The following is a 24,888-nucleotide window of genomic DNA, read 5'->3' as shown; positions in this document are numbered from 1 at the left end:
CTGTCCGAATATCAAAGTCTTGAAGGGAAGAACTCTTAAGCCATTTCCGGAGAAAGTGCTTCCTCACCGTGGGCTCTGCCTGGAAAATGGCGAGTGGAATGGCCCTGGGTAAGAAGAGACACAAACTCACAAATGTGAAAATCTCCCTAAATCCAATCATAGTGTTGATACCAAGTATTTTATGTGAAATAAGTACTTACAACCTACTTTATGACCTTTTTTTTTTTTGTCTTTCTAGGTGGCATATGGAAGTTCCCAGGCTAGTGGTCAAATCAGAGCTGCAGCTGCCAGCCACAGCCACAGCAACGCCGGATCCCTAACATGCTGAGCAAGGCCAGGGATCAAACCCGAGTCCTCACGGATACTAGTCAGGTTCATTACTGCACAGCCATAATGGAAACTCCTGTAACCTATGTTTTTATTGAATGTAGTTATTTTGTATAATAAACTGTACCTACATCTGACATTTATCATACTTAATAATTACATAATACGTCACCATATTAAAATATCATGGTTTAACACCTCCCATCATTGGCCATCTGGTCTGTTGTATTTGGCCACTGTTTACAGAGCTGTTACAAACATCCTTACACAAATTATATATTCATGAGCATGCATATAATAAAACATTAAAAACATGTTATTCATTGAGTAAAATACAGAGTCCACCTGCTCTCCTGAAAGATGAAGCCAGTTTTCACATCACTAGCAAAGCAATAAGGCAACTGTCACTACTCCTTTCCTTCACTAGAGGCAGTATTTGTTATCACGAAGTTATGAGGAAACTTAGAAAGACACCTGGGCCCCCACCATCCAGGGCTCTCAAACTGGCACTGTCATTTTTATATCATGGATGAAAAAGTAAAAATAAGGATGAAGTCCTCTGTGCAGCTCCCCTGACCTTCCTCATACAGAAGTAAACAGTCTTTATCTTGGTGTTTATCAATCCAGGCATGCTTTTACAGCAGTTATGTGTGCACGTCCCATGTGTGTAAACTTAAACAGATGGAAGTGCACTCTGTGTGTTGTCCTGCAGTCTGCCTTTCCTGTTCAAATGTTTCAAGCTCTATCAGTGTAGTGACAGCCTTGATTCAATCATCCCAACACCTGAAGACCATTTTATTGCATAAGAAATACATTCCTCCATTTTCTGGCTGATGGACACTTTTGCGTTCCTAGACTTTGCTTTTAAACACCATGTAAACACACACGGGAAGCTACGTGGGGGCAGGTTCACTGACGTGTTCAGCTACGGGGGTAAACTGGGGGTCTGTTACTCCATCATGCACTGTTGGTTTCTCTCCAAAGTGATTGTCATCCACACTCCCACACACACTGTGTGAGCGCTAGTCTCCATGGTCACCAACAACTGGTATCATCAGACTCTTCATTTCCAATCAAGAGGCATTTTTAAAATCTGCATTTCTTGATTACTATGAGTCTGAACATCTCTGCATGTGCCAGCCATCGATTTCTTCATTTTTGAACTGCCCATTCATATCTGTTGCCCACTTTTTCTTTCGGTTGTTTGCCTTTTTCTTACTGACATATAGGAATTCTTTTTTTTTTTTTTTCTTTTTTGTCTTTTTTAGGGCCACACCTGCAGCATTAGGAAGGTCCCAGGCTAGGGGTCAAATTGGAGCCACAGCTGCTGGCCTACACCACAGCCACAGAACTCGGGATCCAAGTTGAATCTGCAACCTACACCATAGCTCCTGGCAATGCCAGATCCTTTAACCCACTGAGTGAGGCCAGGGATTGAACCCGAATCCTCATGGATACTAGTTGGGGTTCATTACTGCTGCACCACAATGGGAACTCTGACATATAGGAATTCTTTATTTTACTCTATCATCTATTTTAGCCTCACATCAAATTCCTTCTTTTCGTTATGACTTTTTTTTTTTTTCTTTTTGCCTTTTTCTAGAGCCGCTCCTGCGGCATATGGAGGTTCCCAGGCTAGGGGTCGAATCGGAGCTGTAGCCCCCAGCCTACGCCAGAGCCACAGCAACGCGGGATCTGAGCCGTGTCTGCGACCTACACCACAGCTCACGGCAACACCGGATCCTTAACCCACTGAGCGAGGCCAGGGATCGAACACACAACCCCGTGGTTCCTAGTTGGATTCGTTAACCACTGCGCCACAACGGGAACTCCTTGTTATGACTCTTTTTAAGAAAAACTTTTGATGTGTTTCATTGACTTCTTTCTTCAAGCCTTTCTAGCATAGGTAAGGACACTGATTACTGAAGTTTCAGGCTCTACAGTTATTTACTGCTGTATTATGAACATTGGGTTGAAACAATAACCAATAACCATTTCTTGTTCAGGAGTCTATAATTTGGGTGATCTCTTCAAGTCACTGGTATAGCTGCAGTGGCCTCCCTTATGGGCATGGCAGTTGGTGCTATCAGCTGGGCCTCCCGCACTTGAGCTCTCAGGCTTCCTGGCCTAGAACTCCTTCTGCCCACCATCTCTTGGCCATGCCAGGCAGCAAGAGAAGAGGGCAAGAGCAGAACTGCAAGGTCTTTTGGGACCAGAGCTCAGCAATTGCATGTTACTTCTGCCATATTCTACTGGTCACAGCAAGTCGCAGGGCCACCTCACCGGAGGAGCAGCAAGACCCTGATTACAAGAATAGTGCACCACTGCCGAGGCTGTCTTTGAGTTTCTCTTGATGGAATTTAGTACTACTTTCCTGCGTTTGCCCACAGGCCACTCTAGTCCTGGAGTTCTTGGCAGGAAGCTCTGCCACAGTCACACACTCACAGACAGGTTTGAGTTCTTTCATTCTACGCACCATCAATGGGAAAGACTGTGGCTTTGATACACTGTACTTTCCTCTTTCATTCATGAAGCCCATGCAACACTCAAGTGGCCGAAGGAGCACTGGTGACACAACTGTCCTAGGGACCCTGGAGTTTCCAGAATCAGGCCTGGAAGCTGCTATTTGATGGCAGCTTTGCCGTTGCTCTTGAAAAGTTCCAGAAGCTGGAGGACATTTCCTTCTGTCGTAAAGGGGGTTGGAAGGCATGTCACTGGTGGTGCAAAGAAGCCTCAGATGCTGGAGCATTCTGTGAGGCTCCCCAGTGCAACCTCTCCAGCCAAGCTGGCGTCTCTCTCCTCGAGGGTGTGAGTGATCTGGAGCCCTGGTCCTCACCTGAACTGGACTCGTGATGGGCCCCTCATAGCAGACCCTCCAAGACACCCCCACTCCCAGGGGGCCCAGTGGGGCTCCAGCAAGCCTTAGTGTTATCTGATCTGCAGGGGTCCACAGCCCAGTTCCTGCCTCTTTCAGGTCCTGACCATCCCTGCACTGTTTAAGGAGCTGTACCTCTAAGGAGGTACAGAGGTTCCATAGCAGCATGAGTTTCCCAGCCCCTTATGGAATTCCTCCTTTAATCCCGGAGAGCCTCACCTCTCTGTGACTGGAGACCCCTCGGGCTTCCGGGAGATAATGTAGCGGCAGCTCAGCCCTGCATCCTTCACCATCTGATCCCCCAGGAACTCCGCCAGGCGTTTGGCCGTGCTGATGGACGTAGACTTTTGCTCCCCGTAATCTTCCAGCTTCCGAGACATGGAACGGTTCTCAGAGATCAGCTCGAACAGCTCAGAATCAGGCATGTTAGCTGCCTGGAGAAAGAGGCAGCGGGCAAAACGTCACGCAGAAGGAAAGGAATACCACACTCATCTCTCCCAAGGCTTTCCTCCATTAAAGTCCTGCATTCCTCCAACCTGAGGAGCTGAGGGCAGTAGTGTAACAGGGCTGTCTTGTGCCAGGGTGCAGCAACACAAAAACCACAACAAAGCCTTAACTTTTATGTTTTTTGAGGGGGGGGTTACACCCACAACATGTGGAAGTTCAAAGTCCAGAGACTGAACTCACACCACAACAGTGACTGAAGTCACTGCAGTGGCAATGCTGGATCCTTAACCTGATCCAATTTTTTTTTTTTTTTTTGCTTTTTAAGGCCACACCCGCGGCATAAGGAGGTTTCCAGGCTAGGGGTCAAATTGGAGCTGTAGCTGCCGGTCTATGCCACAGCCACAGCAACGTAGGATCTGAGCCATGTCTTCGACCTACACCACAGCTTATGGCAACGCCAGATCCTTAACCCACCGAGCAAGGCCAGGGATCGAACTTGTGTCCTCATGGATACTAGTCAGATTTGTTAACCACAGAGCCATGACGCCCCCCCCCCCTTTTTTTTCCAATTTTTATGTTATTAAACCGTGCAGGAGTTCCCATCGAGTTTCAGCAGAAACAAATTTGAAGTATCCATGAAGACACAAGTTCGATCCCTGGCCTCGCTCAGTTGGTTACAGAGCTATGATGTAGGTCGCAGATGCGGCTCAGATCCTGTGTTGCTATGGTGTAGGCTGGCAGCTGCAGGTCCTATTAGACCCCTACCCTAGAAACCCCCATATGCTGCAGGTGTGGCCTTAAAAAAAAGAAAAAAGACAAAACAAAAAAAAAACCCCAAACGACTGTGCAGAAAATAAGAAACATTTATTGAGCTATTAGCACTAAGACTGCAATAAAAAAGGAAAGGCAGATTAATTGGTGATTTTTCTACTAAAAGGAAGAAAAAGATGAGAGAGGAGAAACCAAGAGGGAAAAAAGAAAAGACAAGTGGCCAGCTAGCCAATAGCTGAACCAGCAGCATTCTTCAGCGATGAGGAGCCCAAGGGGGCTGTCTGAGGAGGATAAACAGCTTCAATCTGTTCATTATCCTCCTATCAGTCTCCCTCACAGAATTCCATCAGTGGATACAGAAGCTGAAGGAAATTCTGAGAGGCCCTGGCACTAATAAAGTCGTGGGATTTCATCAGAATTAGCCTTGAGTTCATCTGTCGCCTTGGACCCTGGGTCCCTTACCTTGCTGTACAGCACGTCCAGCCAGTAATCAGCCACCTTGGCCACAGAGCCATATACCTCTTCCAGTGTGTTGCCTTTGAGAAAGGCCTCGAACACCGAGGACTGGAAGATTTTAATCAGCTGCAGCTCCCCTCGGCGTTTGACCTCGAATCCCTTGAGCTCGGCCAGGGACCCATCCTCGTTGAATACGGCATACCTAGAGACACAGGCAGGCATGGCAGAGAACAGAAGCCTGCATGCCAGCTGCTTCTCATCAGTCCTCTGCCTTCCTCCTTCTCTCTCCTACCCTCCCTGCTAGCATCCATCAAGCAGCAAACATCTCTCTACCCTGGAGGTTTATGCTACTCCAAAATAAAAGTGACTGCAGGGCCTGCAATCTGCAGAACCAGATTGTTCTCTGTGGAGACAGAGCTAGTGGTATCAGTGTTGATAAAAGCATTGGAAATCGAATCAAAAAAGCCCAAACCAGAGTTCCTATTGTGACTCAGCAAGTTAAGTACCTAACTAGTATCCATGAGGATCCAGGTTCAATCCCTAGCCTTGCTCAGTGGGTTAGGGATCCAGTGTTGCCATGAGCTGTGGCACAGGTTGCAGATGCAGCTCAGATCTGGCGTTGCTGTGGCTGTGGCAGAGGCTGGCAGCTGCATCTCGGATTCAACCCCTAGCCTGAGACCTTCTATATGCTGTGGGTACAGCCCTAAAAAGACAAAAAAAAAAAAAAAAAAAAGGCCCAACCGCAGACCTGTCCTGTTCCCATCCTATGCCCTGGTCCATTTTCTAGAGGAGCTATTAAACCTAACCCACCCTTTCCTTTTTCGAGCATAAGGGCTATGGGATTCCTACCTCTTCTTCAGTTTCTTGCCTTCTTCCTTGGAGGCTGGCAGGATCATGGCAAGGTAGGGTCCGTCAACCTCAAAAAAGATGCTGTTCTCTGAGCGGGTGACGTAGGTGAGAGAGGAAGGCTCAGCCAGCTCCTGGTACTGATGGTTGGTGAAGCCTTCCTGCAAGAGTGCAGAGAGGGCAGCCTCACTGGTAACCATCCCAACCTGGACAAGACCAGCTACCCCCCTCAAGGGTGAAGGGTCAGCAAGCTGGGCAAGAAAACGGGATCAGTGTTCTGACACACTCCAATATAGACCAGCCAAAGTGCCTCCTGCTAGGTCCAAAAGGTTACACAACATGTTCCTGTTCATTGGACATTCTGGAAAAGGTAAAAATCATCATACGAAGAACATGCTGGGGAGATGGGTTCGGGCATGAGAAGAGAGGCTGACAACCAAGGGCAGCACCAGGGAAACTCACGCCTACATGTGAGGGTCAGAACCCACAGAACTACACCCTGTAAAGTAAGTAAATTAAAACGCATTCCAGGAGTTCCCGTCGTGGCTCAGTGGTTAACGAATCCGACTAGGAACCATGAGGTTGTGGGTTCAATCCCCGGTGTTGCCGTGAGCTGTGGTGTAGGTGGCAGACTCAGCTCGGATCCCACGTTGCTATAGCTCTGGTGTAGGCCGGCGGTTACTGCTCCAATTTGACCCCTAGCCTGGGAACCTCCATATGACACAGGAGCGGTCCAAGAAGTGGCAAAAAGACAAAACAAATAATTAAAAAATAAAAATAAATAAATAAAACACATTCCAGGAGTTCCTGTTGAGGCTCAGCAGTAACAAACCCAACTAGTAACCATGAGGACATGGGTTCAATCCCTGGCCTCACTCAGTGGGTTAAGGATCCGGTGTTGTCATGAGCTGTGGTGTAGGCCACAGATGCAGCTCAGATCCCGAGAGAGTTGCTGTGGCTGTGGTATAGGCTGGCAGCTATAGCTCTGATTCGACCCCTAGCCCGGTAACTTCCACATGCTGCTGGTGTGAGCCTAAAAAAAAAAGAAAAGGAAAAAAAAAAAAAAAAAACCCACAAAGTATCTCCTCCAGGAATTCTTACTGTGACACAGGGATCAGCGCAATCTCTGGAGTGCTAGGAAGCAGGTTCGATCCCCGGCCCAGCACAGTGGATTAAGGATGTGGCATTGCCATAGCTGCAGGGAAGGTTGTAATTGCTGCTTGGATCTGATCCCTGGCCTGGGAACTTTCTACGCCTTGGGGTGGCCAAAAAAGAAAAAAAAAAAAAGTATTTCCTCCACAGCATTTACTGATTCCTCCGGTGGCTCAGATAATACTCTCACACTCACTGATTCACACCCACGACATGGCAGCGGGGAAGCCAGCAGGAGTAGAAGTGCAGGTTCTGACACCGTGCCCTGACAGAATACCAACTCAGGACACATCACCTCTGGGGCTTTTCTCCCCAAACCCCAAATAATCTCAGTCTAATAACAAAGAGCAACAGACAAACCCAAATCTAGGAGCAGTAAACAAAACACTCGACAGGTACTCATCACCAGTGTCCTGGTTTTAACAGAGCCGAATGACCAAGGGGCTGCCAGGCTGGAGGGGACTAAAGAGACAGGAAGACCAAAAGTAGCCTGAGGTCCTGGAGAAACTGAGGTCCTGTATAAACAATTATACTGGTTTACAGAAGATCATAACGTTAAGGGAAGCAGGCTGAGGATATATGGGCATTCTCTGTTTTCTACTTGTGAGATTATTCTCTAAGTCTGGGTTTAACGTTGAGGGAGAATATAGACTCAAGTAACTTTTTTTTCTTTTTAGGGCCGCACCTGCAGCACATAGAAGTCGAATCGGAGCTGCAGCTTCCGGCTACACCACAGCCATGCAACGCTGGATCCTTAACCCACTAAGCCGAGGCCAGGAATCGAACCCACATCCTCACAGACAGTATGTCGGATTCTTAACCTGCTGAGTCACAGCAGAAATTCCAGAGTCAGATAACTCTGGAGCACAGCATTTTCTGGACAGATGCTCAGCCTACAGAAAACCAATCTACAGAGGTGGCTCAGATGCCATGTTGCTGTGGCTATAGCAAAAGCCAGCAGCTGCAGCTCCGATTCAGCCCCTACCCTGGGAACTTTCATATGCCGCAGGTGTTACCCTAAAAAAAAATTAATTCATTAAAAAACAAAGAAAGAAAGAAAACCAATCTGAATAGTGGAGGCAGGGTGGTCTGAAACCAGGAAGGTAAGCACATCAGTATGAGAGCCAGTGCTGTCCCCTTTCCCAAATGCCTCAGTGGTGGCACTAGGAACCCAAGCCCAAACAGTAGCCCCTCTCTGGAGACCCAGGCTCACCTTGACCATGATGTTTAACATAGCCCCGGGGTAGGAGATGGTCACTTTGGGCTTTTTCACACTGGTCGTCTTGATGACAAAATTTTCAGGGAAGCTATTTGGCAGGACGCACCATATTCCATCTGTGTCCAGCTCTAAGGGTCTCCTTCAGAGAAACAGAGAAGTGAGGCTGGATGGATGGATGCTGGACTGTGGCCTCCTTAGCAAGAACCCCATGTGGAGTCCTGACAGTGGATGGGGCTCCTCCTGTGAACCCATGAAATGAAACACCTGCCAATTTCCACCTCCACCTTCACCTACTTGCTCTTCCCTACCCCCCGACATCCGGCCTTCCCTATCAGGCGTGCCCGCCCCCCAACTAGCAGCTGAGCTGGGTGCACCACTCACCCGATCTGCTCAATCAGTTCCCTCGCCTGGGTGATAATGTTGGCCCCCGTGAAGCAGACGATGCCGGCCATCTCCATGGAGTACCAGCGGGCCCTGGGAAGGACAATGACAGCCGGGGCGGGGGAGGGGGGGTGCAGGTCAGTAGAGGAGGTGGGGTTTTGGGGGAGGGAGAGAACGATGCCAAGAAGGGGACAAGAATGGACATGTGAAGTGTTGAAGGAGAACTAGTGGAATTCAGCTCTGCCGAGGCCACTCCTCTGTTTCTATGTCAAGGTGCAAGGCTGAGCTCAGGAAAGTTTTGGAAAGATGCAGCATGCTGCCACTGCAATAGCTCACGACCTCGGCCTCATCAGCAGGATGGCTAATGCCAGCCCAGAGGGTGGCACGTCCTCCACAAGCCTCCTCCCCACAGGCCTTCTCTGTTCTCCCAACCCCCACAGGCATGCTCTGGCTTCTCAGGGAAAACACAAGCCTGCAGATGCCCAGGCTCGCTGTTCACACCAGGTCTCAGACCTGAGGCCAGCCCCTCCCCACCCCAGGGAATCCTGCTCAGGTTCCAGTTCTCAGCCCCTCCCTCTCTGCCATCAAAAAGCAACAAGTAAAGCCACCCTCCCTCAACCCCACCTTTCTCCTTCTCCAGAGGTGCCCATGTTGACCCTCCCAGTCCCCCGCCCTGGCCAGACCTCACCTTCTGTGACCTGTTCTCCCTCAGCCCCCACCCACCTAGCCGTTGGTCCAACAGACACACTCAGGCCCCACCTCGCCTCATCTCCCTTTGGCACCCGACCTCAGGAACAGTCTCCAGCTTAGCTTTAGGACCCACCACTCCCAGCTTTCTCAACTTTTTGGAAGGCTTTACACACCTCATTAGCACATGCCAGAAACTACCAGACTGCTGTCTCCAGCCCAGGATGTTCAAAACATGCCCAGCATGCCCCCCATTAGACCCCCGGGACCCTCCAGGTCAGCGTGACCTCGACCCCCACCCCAACCTGCTCTCTCCCTGAACTGAGACCCCGACTCTCCTTCTCACCTGCACCCTTGGGCTCCGCCCAACCTAAGTTCATGCATTCACTAGCCCCATGGGCCCCACCCAGTAGGAGCCTACCCCTTGCGCATGACGTAGCCATAGAAGGAGTTGAGGATGCACTTGTGCGCCAGCTGCAGGGAGTCGTACAGGACCTCCATGTTCCTGCAGCGCTTCACCTCCGCCGCGTCCCCTGCCTCCACAGCTGCAGAGAGCTTCTTCTTCCACACCTGAGAGCCACATAAAGACCAATCAGCCCCTAGTGTCTTCAGGCTCAGGTTCTATGTACAGTTAATGGCCCCGAGGGTTTAACATTTTGAAAATTTCAAACTTAAAGAAAACTTGAAAAGGAAGGACAGTGAAGGCCATATATAAGAGGGGCCACCATTGGTATTTTTATATTTCCTTTAGTCCATCCCCTTTCTCCATCAGCACAAACATTTGAAAGTTGTAGAAATCACAACCCAGCCCCCCCTAAATACTTTGGCATACAATTTCCAGGAACAAATGATAGGGACAGAGTAGGATAATTAATTTAGAAATCCCACTAGGGGATCAAAGAAAACAGAGAGGGAACTTTTACTTATTTATTTATTTTTTTAGGGCCACACCTGTGGCTTATGGAAATTCCCAGGCTAGGGGTCAAATTTGAGCTACAGCTGCCCGCCTACACCACAGCCACAGCAACATGGGATCTGATCCTCGTCTGTGACCTACACCCCAGCTCACAGCGACACCAGATTTTTAATCTGCTGAGCAAGTTCAGGGATCAAACCTGCATCCTCATGAATACTAGTTGGGTTTGTTACCACTGAGCCACAATGGGCACTCCCCAGAGAGGGAATTTTAAGCAAGTTTGGGAGACTGTCGTAAGCTAATGACTACTCAAGAAAAGAATCCAGTAACCAGGTGACACTTCCACTACCTTGAAGGAAGACCAGGCACATTCAAGCACCAGGCACACTCTAGCCACAAACCCTGATGGTTAGAACACAAAACGAAAGACATGGGGCCTGAATCTTGTTACAGGAAGTCAGGGAGTTAATAGCCCTGAAAGAGCAGCATTTCTGCACGTAGCCAAGACAGGAATATGGGTGTAGGGGAAAGGGGATATTATACCAGTACACCTGAAATGAATTACTGTTATTTTAGTATATATCACCTCCCCTTTGCTAATACACATATCATTTAAATGGCATCACGAGAACCCTCCTACACTGTTGGTGGGAATGTAAATTGGTATAACCACTATGGGAGACAGTATGGAGGTACCTCAGAAAACTAAATATAGAGCTACCATTTGACCCAGCAATCCCACTCCTAGGCATATATCCAGACAAAACTTTCCTTGAAAAAGACACATGCACCCGTATGTTCATGGCAGCACTATTCACAATAGCCAAGACATGAAAACAACCTAAATGTCCATCAACAGATGAATGGATTAAGAAGATGTGGTATGTATATACAACGGAATACTACTCAGCCATCAAAAAGAACAAAATAATGTCATTTGCAGCAACATGGATGGAACTAGAGACTCTCATACTAAGTGAAGTAAGTCAGAAAGAGAAAGACAAATACCATATGATATCACTTATATCTGCAATCTAATATACGGCACAAATGAGCCTTTCCACAGAAAAGAAACTCATGGACCTGGAGAACAGACTTGTGGTTACCAAGGGGGAAGAGGAGGGAGTGGGATGGATTGGGAATCTTGGGTTAATAGATGCAAACTATTGCCTTTGGACTGGATAAACAATGAGATCCTGTTGTAAAGCACTGGGAAAAATATCTAATCATTTACAATGGAGCATGATAATGTGAGAAAAAGAATTTATATATGCATGTGTGATTGGGTCACCTTGCTGTACAGTAGCAAACTGACAGAACATTGTAAACCAGCTATGATGAAAAAGATAAAAATCATTAAAAAAAAAAAAGTTCCCAGGCTAGGGGGTCCAAATGGAGCTGCAGCTGCCAGCCTATGCCATAGCTCACAGCAGCACTGAATCCGTAATCCACTGATTGAGGCCAGGGATGGAACCCATGTCCTCATGGATCCTAATTGGGTTCGTTCCCATCATTACCGATGAGCCATGATGGGAACTCTGGCATTTTTTAATTAAAATTTTTTTTTTATTTTTAGGGCTGCACCCAGTGCATATGGAGGCTCCCAGGCTAGGGGTCCAATCAGAGCTGTAACTGCTGGCCACAGTTGCAGTTACAGTCATATCTGCAACCTATACCACAGTTCACAGCAACACCGGATCCTTAACCCACTGAGTGAGGCCAGGGACCGAACCTGTGTCCTCACAGATGCTAGTCAGATTCGTATCTGAGCCACAATGGGAACTTCCTCTGACATTTTTTTAAAGTTTGGTATGTAAAGGACAGAAAAAGAAGAAGATATTTACTGAGTGTCTACTATGTACTAGGTGCTGTGTTAGACTGTAAAGAAAAGATGGATACAGTCACTATACCCTCAGCACTTGTCTGATGAGGAAGACAAATGAACAAGTAACTCAATAGTTTAATTAAAATAAAGTGAGGAGTTCCCGTCGTGGCGCAGTGGTTAATGAATCCGACTAGGAACCATGAGGTTGTGGGTTCGGTCCCTGCCCTTGCTCAGTGGGTTAACGATCCGGCGTTGCTGTGAGCTGTGGTGTAGGTTGCAGACGCGGCTCGGATCCCACGTTGCTGTGGCCCTGGCGTAGGCCGGTGGCTACAGCTCCGATTCAACCCCTAGCCTGGGAATCTCCATATGCCGCGGGAGCAGCCCAAGAAATAGCAACAACAACAACAACAACAAAAAGACAAAAGACAAAAAAATAAATAAATAAATAAAATAAAATAAAGTGAGATGGTACGGCAGCTACTCAAAAGGTTAAATACAATTACCATAAGATTCAGCAATTCCAATCCTGGGTATATACCCAAAAGAACTGAAAGCATGACCTCAAAGGGATACTTACACACCCATGTTCACAGTAGATTTATTCTCAATACCTAAAATGTGGAAGCAACCCGACTATCCATCAATGGACAAATGGATTAAGAAAATGTGTTATAACCATACAATGGACTACTATTCAGCCTTAAAAAGGAAATGCTGGAGTTTCCATTGTAGCTCAGCAGAAACGAACCGGACTAGTATCCATGAGGATGCAGGTTTGATTCCTGGCCTCTCAACAGGTTAAGGATCCAGCATTGCCGTGAGCAGAGGTGTAGGCTGTAGCTACAGCTCTGACTGGACCCCTAGCCCAGGAACTTCCATATGCAGTAGGTGCAGCTGTAAAAAGAAAAAAAAAAGGAAATGCTGGAGCTGTGGTTAACAAATCCAACTAGGAACAATGAGGTTGCAGATTTGATCCCTGGCCTCGCTCAGTAGGTTAAGAATCCGGCATTGCCATGACCTGTGTTGTAGGTCACAGACATGGCTCAGATCCGGCATTGCTGTGGCTGTGGCGTAGACCAACGGCTATAGCTCTGATTTGACCCCTATCCTGGGGTCCTTCATATGCTGCGGGTGTGGCCCTAAAAAGACAAAAAAAAAAATGGAAATGCTAAAAAAAAAAAAAAAAAAAAAAAAAAAGAAGGAGTTCCCGTCGTGGCGCAGTGGTTAACGAATCCGACCAGGAACCATGAGGTTGCGGGTTCGATCCCTGCCCTTGCTCAGTGGGTTAACGATCTGGCGTTGCCGTGAGCTGTGGTGTGGGTTGCAGACGCGGCTCGGATCCCGCGTTGCTGTGGCTCTGGCGTAGGCCGGTGGCTACAGCTCCGATTCGACCCCTAGCCTGGGAACCTCCATATGCCGCGGGAGCGGCCCAAGAAATAGCAACAACAACAACAAGACAAAAGACAAAAAAAAAAAAAAAAAAATGGAAATGCTGACAGAGGCTACAACATGAATGACCTTTGAGGACATTAGGCTGAGAGAAATACCTGGTCACAAAAGGGCAGATACTGTATGATTCCACTTATTTGAGTTTTCTGGAGTAGTCAGACTCACAGTCCACAGAAAGTAAAATAGGGATTACTGCAAAATGAGTACAGTTTCAGTTTTGCAAGATAAAGCGTTCTGGAGATGGATGGTGGTAACAGTGGCACAACAATATGCATGTGCTTAATGCCTTTGACTTCTACACTTCTGTTAAATTTTACATTATATACATTTACCCAAAATGAAAAATGACAAAAAAGTTAATAATGATTAAGCATGATGATTACAGGCTATCAGAGCAGGGTGGGATGTGAAGGAAGACTCACAGAATCTGGCAGTGAAGGAAGGTCTCTTAGAAAAAACTCCATTTGCCTAAATAAAAAGCAACTGCCTGCTAATATACATAGAGGAATTGCTATGTATTTTCCCGAATCCTACTGGATGAAATCTATAGGTAAAAACATTCCCCTCAGTCCTCCCAGTCAGAGGTTGGCAAAGTAAAGGGCCACACGATGTGTCCTGTAGATGTGCAGCCTCAGTTTCTGACTCAGTTGCTCCCTTGCTACTGTGGGCAAACTAAGCTCAGTTCCAATAAAACTTTATTTATAAAGATGGCCAGCCCAGGAATTCCTATAGTGGCTCAGTGGGTTAAGAACCCAACTAGTCTCCATGAGGGGAGGGTTTTGATCCCTGGCCTCACTCAGTGGGTTAAAGATCTGGTGCCGGAGTTCCCATCGTGGCGCAGTGGTTAACGAATCCGACTAGGAACCATGAGGTTGCGGGTTCGGTCCCTGCCCTTGCTCAGTGGGTTAACGATCCGGCGTTGCCATGAGCTGTGGTGTAGATTGCAGACGCGGCTCGGATCCCACGTTGCTGTGGCTCTGGCGTAGGCCAGTGGCTACAGCTCCGATTCGACCCCTAGCCTGGGAACCTCCATATGCCGCGGGAGCGGCCCAAAGAAATAGCAAAAAGACAAAAAAAAAAGAAAAAAGATCTGGTGCCACAACAAGCTGCTGTGTAGGTCACAGATACAGCTCAGATCTGGCATCACTGTAGCTGTGGTGTAGGCTGGCAGCTATAGCTCCAATTTGACCCCTAGCCTGGGAACTTCCACATGCCGTGGGTGTGGCCCTAAAAAAGACCAAAACAAAACAAAACAAAACAAAAACAAAAACCTGCATAGGAATTCCCACTGTGGCACAACAGGATCAGTGGCATCTCTACAGCACCAGGATACAGATTCGATCTCCAGCCTGGCACAGTGGGTTAAAGGATCCAGCATTGCCACAGCTATGATGTAGGCTGCAACTGTGGCTCGGATCTGATCCTCGGCTGGGGGACTCCGTATGCCATGGGGCAGCCAAAAAAGGAAAACAAAAACAAACAACTGCAAAGGAGTTCCCTGGTGGTGCAGCAGGTTAAGTGTCTGGTGTTGTTACTGCAGTGGCTCAGGTCGCTGCTGTGGCACAGGTTTGATACCTGCGGGAACTTCTACAAGTTGCGGACACAGCCAAAAACAAAAAACAAAACAAAACACAAAAAAAGCAACTGCACACTTATTGTCTGAACATGTGCCAGCTCAGTTCAGGGGTTGGGGGCAAAACATCCAGACAACACCAAGCAAAGATTTTTCACCTTAGAAACTAGAATTTATTCCAACTTTACAAATGTCAGACTCACCTTGTGGAGACCTTTGAACTCGTAGCGCCTGTCCCGGAAGGCACGCACCGTGTCCACGTAGAAAGAGTTCTCCCGCTGGCAGATGGTAGTGAGACGCTCTTCCACCTTGGTCACGTGGATCTTCTTGTATGCCTTCCGGCAATAATCTGAGGCCCAGGTGAGAGTGGGGGACAGTTTAGCTCCACACAGGAGGCAGGCCTCCGGGGCACAGCCAAAAGAACTTGGCAATAAAGAACAAAAACAAAAAAACAAAAACAAAAGCAAATGAAAAAAAGGAGTTCCCGTCGTGGCTCAGCGGTTAGCAAACCCAAACAGCATCCATGAGGATGTGGGTTCGCTCCCTGGCCTTGCTCAGTGGCTGTAGGATCTGGCATTGCCTCAAAGCTGTGGCTCTGGAGTAGGCCTGCAGCTACATCTCCAATTCGACCCCTAGCCTGGGAACCTCCATGTGCCACAGGTGTGGCCCTAAAAAGGCAAAAAACCAAACCAAACCAAAACAAAAGAGCTTGGCTATGGATACCAACAAATGAGACTTTTTAGGTTAACACAGAGGAGCAGCAACCTCAAAGACATGCTGCTAATGAATCAAATCCAAGAGACCAAATGCACAAAGAACACAGGAAGAAGGGCTGGGTACCTGAACACTCGTGGGAAGATGGTGACGAAAGGAAGCCTATAGGAAGAACCAGCCAACAGTGGTCTCATCTAGCTCAACAGCTGGTCCACCTGATCTCCCAGTGTGACACTCCCAAACAACCCAAGGGGGACTCAAGAGTCAGAGGGCACGTGGCCTCACCTGCCAGCCTCCTCTTCTCATATTTAGCCTGCTCCTCACGGGACAGCTCATGAAAGGCCCGGGCTGGGCCCTCTGGGGTCAAGGGAGGGAACTTCTCTGACTCCAACTGGTGCTGGATCCTATGATACTCGCTGCGACGGGCCGGCACTAGGAGGGGTGATGGGAACAGTCCATGATGGAGAACCACGCCCGCTTCCTGCTGGGCGGCCCTCCCAGGGCACACACTCACTGAACTCGCCCCTCCACTGCCAGGCCATCTTCCGCTGGCAGTTTGCTCCAGGCTTGTTGAAGTCGCAGGCAGCGCAGGTGGCCTCGTCCACCATGGCAGAGGGCTGTGAGGGGACACAGAGGGAGCAGTTAGGGTCTGGGCAGAAAGAGCTTAGTTCTAATGTGAGAATCTGGCTCACCTGCAGGCGGTTTGTCAAGATGATGTTGGGGTACATGGCCCCCACGTCCAGGTGGTAGATCAGAGGACACTCAATTCGGTTAGGAACATCTTTCAAGGAGGTGAGCTTGGTCTTAATCTGATCACACACCTACCAAGAAAGAGGAAAGAAGTGGAGCCTGGTGACCAACATGAAAACTAGAGATTGAACAGTGTGACAGAGAAAGCACCTAGGGTCTCAGACATACCACAACCACCAACACCAGGCCTGTAGGTGCAGGGACTTGCAAGTAAGGGCAGAGGACAGCATCAGAGGAAGCAGCAGCCTCCACCCCAAAAGAACTCTGGGGGTTGGTAAAAAAGTGCATGACAGTCTGTGGCCTCACACGGCATGGCCCATCTGAACAAGAGTGTGGGACCCAGTTAGATGATCAACAGCCACACTTCCTGGGGGCCACCAGTGCCCCCTGATGCAGGTGTGTGACATGCCGTCCCTGTCCCGGCAACCCCTCATCTGACAGAGAAGAAGGATCAAGAGGTTGGCATGGGCTCAAGAACAAGCCCTCTTAGGAGTTCCCATTGTAGCTCAGTGGTAATGAATCCGACTTGTATCCATGAGGATGCATGTTTGATCCCTGGCCTTGTTCAGTGGGTTAAAGGATACAGTGTTGCCATGAGCTGTGGTATAGGTTGCAGATGCAGCTCAGATCTGCTGCTGCTGTGGCTGTGGCACAGGCTGGTGGCTACAGCTCCAATTCAACTCCTAGCCTGGGAAATGCCATATGCCACGGGTGCGGGCCTAAACAGACAAAAAGAAAGTGCCACTAGGTCATCCCCAGAGAATAAGCAGAATCACAACCAGAGCATGAACAATCAGCTGATTCAGTTGGGGACCTAGCAGAGGCTGAGTCCTGTGGCAGGGTCACTGCAACCATTCCCAGGTTTGGTGACTCACATGAAAAGACACAGAGCTCAATCAGCAGAGGGAAAGACGTTTGGGACAAAATCAGGAGAAGCCCAGGCTCAAGATGGGATGAGCTTAATTCTTCCAGCATCAAGACGGGACCATTCGGGGGAAGCTCATGGAGCCCCAGCGCCCAGGGTGTTTATTGGGGGCCAATCACATTGGCCCTCAGCCTGCACAGACCAAAACTCCAGACATGTAGGAGGAAACAGCATAAATCATGTTGTTTGCACAGGGAACCTAAGGAGACGTAAGGCATTCCTCTCAGAAGGTGAAAAACCTCCTGAAAAGTTCCCAGCCACCAGGGTAGGGCAGCCACGGAGCAGGCTTTCCTGAGGTCAGCAGCCTCAGGCCTGTGCTGTGAGCTCTTTCCTTCTGAGGCCTCCTCAGGGAAGGGCAGCCCGCACACAGCAGGGAGATAAAACGCAGGCCCCAAATAAAAGGCAGGCCTCTCAAAGGCACCTCCACAGAAAGATAAACTAGAATAAGCGTGCTCACTGAAGCCATGTCTCTTCTAGGCTCTGGGCGAGGGATATGTCTTCCTGGAGCTTCTGTCACCATGGGCCCTAATTCAGGTCTGTGATTTGGTAGATGTGGCTTGGATCTGGCATTGTTGTGGCCGTGACATAGGCCCGTGGCTAAAGCTCCAATTCAGCCCCTAGCCCGGGAACCCCCATACGCTGTGGGTGTGCCCTAAAAAGACAAAACTTTTTTTAGTTAAAAAAAAAAAAACACACACACACACAAGAAGAGAGAAAGTCTACTTTTTTTTTTCTTTTGGGGGCCATACCTGGGGAATATGGAAATTCCTGGGCTAGGGATCAAATTGGAGCTACAGCTGCCGGGCCATGCCACAGCCACACAGGATCCAACCTATTCTGCAGCTTGTGGCAATGCCAGATCCTTAACCCACTGAGCAAGGCCAGGGATCCAACCCACATCCTCAAAGACACTACGCCAGGTTCCTAACCTGCTGAGCCACAATGGGAATTCTAAAAATCCACTTTATTTATTTATTTATTTATTTTTTGTTTTTCTGTCTTTTCTAGGTTCACAGGCTAGGGGTCTAATTGGAGCTGTAGCCGCCAGCCTACGCCAGAGCCACAGCAACGTGGGGTCAGAGCTGCATCTGCGACCTACACCACAGCTCATGGCAATGCCGGATTCTTAACCTACTGAGCGAGGCCAGGGATCGAACTCACAACTTCATGGTTCCCAGTCAGATTCATTAACCACTGAGTCATGACGGGAACTCCTAAAAGTCCACTTTAAAGCAAGCAAGCCCATTTGAAAAATAACCAATAGAGAGCTTCTAGAAATAAAAATATTGTTCTAAAAAACAAAAAGTCACTGAAACTATAAAAGGCTAAACAGGTTTCTGATAGTCATATATTTATATTCACTCCCCCAAATCTAATACCTAGTTAAAACAGAACATTACATACGTGGTTCATCTTGTCCAATATGTTCACAAGAAATGTCACACTAAAATTTTGAGAACTACTACATTTAGGAATTAACCTAGCATTTATTGGATAATTTAACTTACTACACTGGCATTCTTAGACAAGCCGGCTCAAAAAAAAACTTTAGATTTGGGATCAGCAAACCTCTGTGATGGACCAGATGATAAATACTTCAGGTTCATGGCCACAGTCTGTCACACAGTCTTTTTTTAAAATAACATTTAAAAAATATGGAGTTCCCGTCATGGCGCAGTGGTTAACGAATCCGACTAGGAACCATGAGGTTGCGGGTTTGATCCCTGCCCTTGCTCAGTGGGTTAACAATCCGGCGTTGCCGTGAGCTGTGGTGTAGGTTGCAGACACGGCTCGGATCCTGCGTTGCTGTGGCTCTGGCGTAGGCCGGTGGCTATAGCTCCGATTGGACCCCTAGCCTGGGAATCTCCATATGCCACGGGAGCAGCCCAAGAAATAGCAAAAAGACAAAAAAAAAAAAAAAAAAGAGGAGTTCCCATTGTGGTGCAGTGAGTTAAGAATACAACTGAGTTAAGAGGCACAGGTTTGATCCCTGGCTAGGTACAGGGGATTAAAGGATCCAGCACAGCTGCAATGCAGGTCCCAGCTGTGGTTCAGATTCAATCCCTAGCTGAGGAATTTCCATATGCCACAGGGGAAGGAGGGAGGGAAGGGAGGGAGGAAGGAAGGGAACTATTCTTAGCTTGCTGGCTGTAACAGACCTCATGGGCTACGTAGTTTGCCAACCTCTGCTTTACTTTTTTCTTCTTTTTTTTTTTTTTGGCTTTTTAGGGCAGCACCTTTGGCATACAGAGGTTCCTAGGCTAGGGGTCCAAGAGCAGCCGCAGCTGCCGACATACACCACAGCTCACAGCAATGCCGGATCCTTAATCCACGGACGAGGCTGGGGATTGAACCTTCATCCTCATGGATGCTAGTCAGATTCATTTCCGCTGAGACACAATGGGAACTCCCTGCCAACCTCTGATTTACGCACTGAAGTATAAACCACATTTAAATTATGTAAAAATTAACCACAAGAAAAACATTAATAAGAAGGGTAGCCATCTCTTTTTATAAAGTAACATTAAATTTGGTAAAGTCATATTAGAAAATCACTTGAATGCAAAACTGCCCTTAGTATTTAAAAGTTTCTTAAAACCCTTCAAAGTAGTCCAACTAAAACTGTAAGGGAAAAAAATGACTAAGCGGTATATCTATCAAGTAGAAGAGGAAACACCAGAAATGTAATACTTACTGTTTCTAACTGAATTTTATGTAAATGAACCATTTGGAGAGCATGCTAAGGCATGTTTAAAAAGCTGCTCAAGGAGGGAAGATGAGAAGATCCAAATAAGAAGGAAGGCTGAGGTGACAGGGGACCACACCTGGACACGAAAGACAGCACTGTGATCCCTCAGCTGACACCTCCCAAGGCTGTCTTTGCACCACTGCCAGGAGGATCACTCAGGAATAAAAGGTGAACCTGCTCCCTTTTCCTAAAGACCCTGGGCCGCCCTGCAGAAAATACTGTCAGGGGCTTTGGAAGCAGCTACTGAGACATAGCACCTGTCATCTTGAAAGAGTTCACATCCAGACTCACTAAGGCTGCGCAGTCCCTCTTTCTGCCTCACTCCTCACTCATTTCACTGCCTCTCAGACTTGGTTCCCTCAAGGTGTTCTTTACCTCCTGTTTGTTACTCAGCCCAGACCCTTCTTCCCAAGCTGATCCTGGGGAGTTCCCAAAGTGTATGACAGATGTAGCTGACAACAGCTGCACAGGACTTTATAGTTAGCAGAGCACATGCACACATTCTTGTTTGAATTCTACCTGGTGAATCTGTTACATTTCTTTCTTTTTTTTTTTTTTTTTTTTTCTTTTTTTGGCCACACCTGCAGCATATGGAAGTTCCCAGGCTAGGGGTAGAATCGGAGGTTTAGCTGCTGGCCTACCCCAGAGCCACAGCCACATCAGATCCAAGCCACATCTGTGACCTACACCACAGCTGAAGGCAATGCCAGATCCTTAGTCCACTAGGTAAGGCCAGGGACTGAACCCGTGTCTTATGGATACTAGTCGCGTTCTTAACCTGATGAGCCACAACAAGAACTCCTATAAGACATTTCTTGAAGGCAATTCTAAAACTGGTGAAAACTGCAAACCACTAGAGCAACTGAAAATGCTGAAGTGTTAAGCAGGGCTTGACAGAACAGGACCATTAAGGAGGGAGATGCCTGAGACCTCCCATCATGTGACACATTTTGTAAATGGTGCTTCCTAATGACCATGTGATGGATTTTACAGTCACTATATTCTACCCTGTAATTTGTAGGAACTTCGATCATCATTTTAAAAGTCTCCTTGGAGTTTCTGTCATGGCTCAGTGGAAACGAATCCAACTAGCATCCATGAGGACTCAGGTTTGATCCCTGGCCCCTCTCAGTGGGTTAAGGATCTAGTGTTGCCATGAGCTGTGGTGTAGGTCGCAGATGCGGCTCAGATTTGGCATTGCTGTGGCTGTGGTGTAGGCCTGCAGCTGTGGCTCTGATTCGACTCCTAGCCTGGGAACCTCCATATGCCACAGGTGCAGCTCTAAAAAACAAAAAAAAAGTTTCCTTGACAATAAAAAATTAAAAACACTCCAATGCCTCCCCAACTGCCTACAAAACACAGTTCAAATGAACTGGCCTGAAACTGGCCTTCCTCTCTCCATCGGCCCCCAGCTATGTTCCAAAAGCTATCAAAATTCTCTGCGAAATTCTCCTGTCTCACTAAGTTGCCTCATTCACCGTGACCACCACACAGTCCCCTCCTACTAGACCACACGAGGCCCTGTGTCCTCTGTCTCAGTGACCAAGCACCCCACCCAGTAGGTGCACAATAAGCAGGCCACTGACAGAAGCCAGTCTGCAAGGCAGCCTGTGTAAACAGACTGTTCTCCAGATCCCCCAAGTATTACCTCTTGAAAGTTGGTGACCTGATCCATGGGTACCTTCTCCTCTTCCTCGATGGCATGATGCATGGTCTTCTCCACCCGCTGCAGCAGGAAGTCAAAGGCAGCAGGATTCTAACACAAACAAGCAGGAGAAGATACCCATAAGGCAGGAAAACGCCCTCCCACTAACTGAAGTGCCTCGGGTGGAAAGCTACAAAAAGAATGCTCCAGAAGGAGACAAGTGCTCGCCCTGCAGCACCCGAGAAGAGGGAAGGCAGACAAAGGACAGGGCTACAGGCCAAGCAGGGGCCAAGGGCTTTACTCCAGCCCTTATGGGCTGGGTCCCTCGTGGGAAGGGGCCCAAGCCTCAGGAGACCCAGGAGGGGCGCACCATCCTGAACCGGCAGGGGATGTCGCTGCGGAACACGCCCGACTCAAGAGCTTCCACGTGTCCCCCTACGTAGGTCTCGGCGTCCAGCACGTGGCCATCATCTGTTAGCTTGTTGAACTCCTGCTCCTGCTTGTTGGGGAAGATGATGTTGGCATGGAAGGCCTGCACCATCAGCAGGGCCTCACACAGCGTCCCGGAGCCCTTCCGCAGCACCTGCGGGGGGAAATGCCAGGACATGAGCCAAGCACAAAAGTCCAGGGGCCATGTCTGCATTGGGTCCCTGGGGCCACCCCTTCAGGGAGCAGGCAGGAGAGGCACTAACCTCGTCAGGCTCCATGGGGATAATGGTGCACAGGGCGAATATAAATGGGTGGACGTACTTCATGTACAGGTAGTAGGTGGCTACCGCGTCTGACACTGAGTAGGTGGCCAGAGTCTAAGGAGATCATCGGAGCAAGGTCAGCGAGGCACCCAGCAGGCCTCCCTCCCCAGCCTAAGGTGAACTCAGCCAGGCAGCGCACGTGCCTGGGGCTGTTCGGTGGCCATCCGGCACATGTCCTCGGGGTCCAGCTCCACAGGGTCATAGCCCAGCTTGGCTTTAGCAGCCGCCTTGAGGTTGTGGCTGCCCACAGGAAGGTAACTGTCCCTTTTCACCCACCTGGGAAAGAGCAAAACTCAGAGATGATTGAGAAGCGGCCCAGGAACCTGGGAGAGGTGGCCAAGCCGACACAGCGGAGGAAAATGCAGGGTCCTGACGGGTACTCCAAAGGGCTCCGGGACTTCCCATGGCCCAGATCCCTTGTGAAAAGCCCTCAACCGGATCTGGTTAGCTTCACAGAAAGCCCACAAACACAGGCAGTTGCCAGAGCCAGTCCTCCAAACTCAAAGGACTGCCCTCTGCCCTCAGAGAAATACAGATGTGAGGGGAAAGAACCTGGCCTTCTCTCTAGCCTTCCAGATCCCTCCACAGCCTGTCCCCTATGGGTGCTGCCAGGGCCTGCCCTGCTATGCCTACCCCTTGGCATGAAAACAACTCACCACCCTGTGCCCCTTCAACTCCATGCCCGTCTCCACCTCCTCCCCAGGACTCAGCCCACAACTGACACCGCTGCCTCTCGCAGACCCACACTCCCTACTGGCCACATCTGATCTCAGCTTTTTTGGCTCCCCCTGCCCTGAAGGCCGTCCTCTCCCCAGAAATGTCCCCTGTGGCCTCCCAACATCACCGCCTCCATCGAGGGCCCCACCTCTCCTCTACTTCTCTGCCTGACAATCCATCAACTATTACCTTTTTTTGGGGGGGGGGGTTATCTTTTGAGGGCTGCATCCGCGGCATCCGCAGATTCCCAGGCTAGGGGTCAAATCAGAGCTGTAGCCACTGGCCTACACCAGAGCCACAGCAATGCCAGATCTGAGGTGCATCTGCGACCTACACCACAGCTCACAGCATGCTGGATGCTGGATCCTTAACCCACTGAGCATGGCCAGGAATCGAACCCACAACCTCCTAGTTAGATTCATTTCCACCAAGCTACGATGGGAACTCCTTTTTTTGGTTTTTGATTTTTACACCATGCTCCCCACATGAATGGGGCTCCCAGGCCTGCTTCTACCTTGAACCTGAGCTCTGCCTGTTGCCCCAGGAGCCCAGTGTTCCCCATGATTCTTCCACCTCTGCCCACAGATCTGTAGATCCCCAAGTCCTTGCCTCTCAGATATTTCCCATCCAGCCCTCTCTTCACTCCTGTTCGCATTATGACCCAGCCCACTCCCTTCAAGCCCCGTGCCCTACGCCAGGGCTAACAAGAAAATGGATCAAGCTTCAAATGCATCAGTGGCTCCCCATGACCACCACCTCCCCACAGGGCACAACCCCCTTCCTCTCCAGCATTCCTTCTGGGTCACTCATTTGCTTGTCCTCAGCTGGGACACTCCAGCCTGTCCAGACACCATGCTTGCCCTTCAAGAGAGACTGGCAGCCGCCACACAGCTTCATGTGGGGAAGGAACAAGGCCCCTCCGCCAGCTCCCACAGTACCAAACCTCATCTACCAGGCCTCTTTCCAGTCTGGCTTCCATACCCTGAAGACCAGTGTCCAGCATGTGTCTGCTGACTGACTGGATGACGAACAAACAATCAAAGACACATCCCTGGGAGTTCCCGTCACGGCGCAGTGGTTAACGAATCCGACTAGGAATCATGACGTTGCAGGTTCGATCCCTGCCCTTGCTCAGTGGGTTAACGATCCGGCGTTGCCGTGAGCTGTGGTGTAGGTTGCAGACGCGGCTCGGATCCCGCGTTGCTGTGGCTGTGGTGTAGGCTGGCAGCTGTAGGTCTGATTCGACCCCTAGCCTGGGAACCTCCATATGCCGTGGGAGTGGCCCAAGAAATGGCAAAAAGACAGGAAAAAAAAAAAAAAAGACACATCCCTGGACCTGGTCAGAGCCAGTGGCCCAGCACCTGTCCTCTTAGGTGACAGGAGCTTCTCCTTGGAATCTACCTTCCTCCCTCAAGAGGGCGTGGATAGGACCAATGTGTTTTAGAAGGGACCTCACTCACAGAAAGTCCTCACGAGAGACTGCAAAGCACCTCCAGGTGAGCTGCGGGGCCTACCTCAAACAGTCCATGTGGATGCACTGGGATGACTTGTACTCCCCCTGGCTGTCCTTCTGGAACCCTATCTCCTGGTACATGCTCAGACCATGGACCGCAGCTCTGGCCTCCACAAATGGCCTAAGGATGAAGGATGGACAAGCACAGGGCAGTGAGTTTCTAATTCCCGCAGAGACAGGGCAAACTGTCCTCAGGGGG

The 24,888-nt window shown here is 49.1% G+C and overlaps 1 protein-coding gene across 4 annotated transcripts in view; it reads right to left on the bottom strand.

Annotated features, from left to right (window-relative positions):
• Positions 1-24,888, bottom strand: part of POLE (DNA polymerase epsilon, catalytic subunit) — a 55,983-nt gene that overhangs the window by 22,165 nt on the left and 8,930 nt on the right. For all 4 annotated transcript variants that reach the window (XR_014825803.1, XR_014825804.1, XR_014825805.1 and 1 more), the window contains exons 12-27: positions 24,691-24,810; positions 22,603-22,735; positions 22,400-22,513; positions 22,078-22,290; positions 21,711-21,818; positions 16,331-16,459; positions 16,153-16,255; positions 15,924-16,070; positions 15,128-15,273; positions 9,583-9,731; positions 8,475-8,567; positions 8,088-8,232; positions 5,726-5,883; positions 4,883-5,078; positions 3,422-3,636; positions 2-104 (exon numbers count right to left, since the gene is read on the bottom strand). Coding sequence is in view for 1 of the 4 variants with exons in the window: in XM_021073944.2 (XP_020929603.2) it covers positions 2-104; positions 3,422-3,636; positions 4,883-5,078; positions 5,726-5,883; positions 8,088-8,232; positions 8,475-8,567; positions 9,583-9,731; positions 15,128-15,273; positions 15,924-16,070; positions 16,153-16,255; positions 16,331-16,459; positions 21,711-21,818; positions 22,078-22,290; positions 22,400-22,513; positions 22,603-22,735; positions 24,691-24,810 (2,272 nt within the window). In the remaining 3 variants the exon portion in view is untranslated. The remainder of the gene's footprint in view (position 1; positions 105-3,421; positions 3,637-4,882; positions 5,079-5,725; positions 5,884-8,087; positions 8,233-8,474; positions 8,568-9,582; positions 9,732-15,127; positions 15,274-15,923; positions 16,071-16,152; positions 16,256-16,330; positions 16,460-21,710; positions 21,819-22,077; positions 22,291-22,399; positions 22,514-22,602; positions 22,736-24,690; positions 24,811-24,888) is intronic.

This window comes from Sus scrofa, chromosome 14, assembly GCF_054392235.1.
Source record: "Sus scrofa isolate SSC_HxYL_T2T_F1_AM1 chromosome 14, Sscrofa_HxYL_maternal_Yorkshire_Landrace_v2.0, whole genome shotgun sequence".
Lineage (NCBI taxonomy): Eukaryota > Metazoa > Chordata > Mammalia > Artiodactyla > Suidae > Sus > Sus scrofa.
The sequence above is the reverse complement of the archived record's forward strand: the minus strand, read 5'-3'. Positions and strand labels throughout refer to the sequence as shown.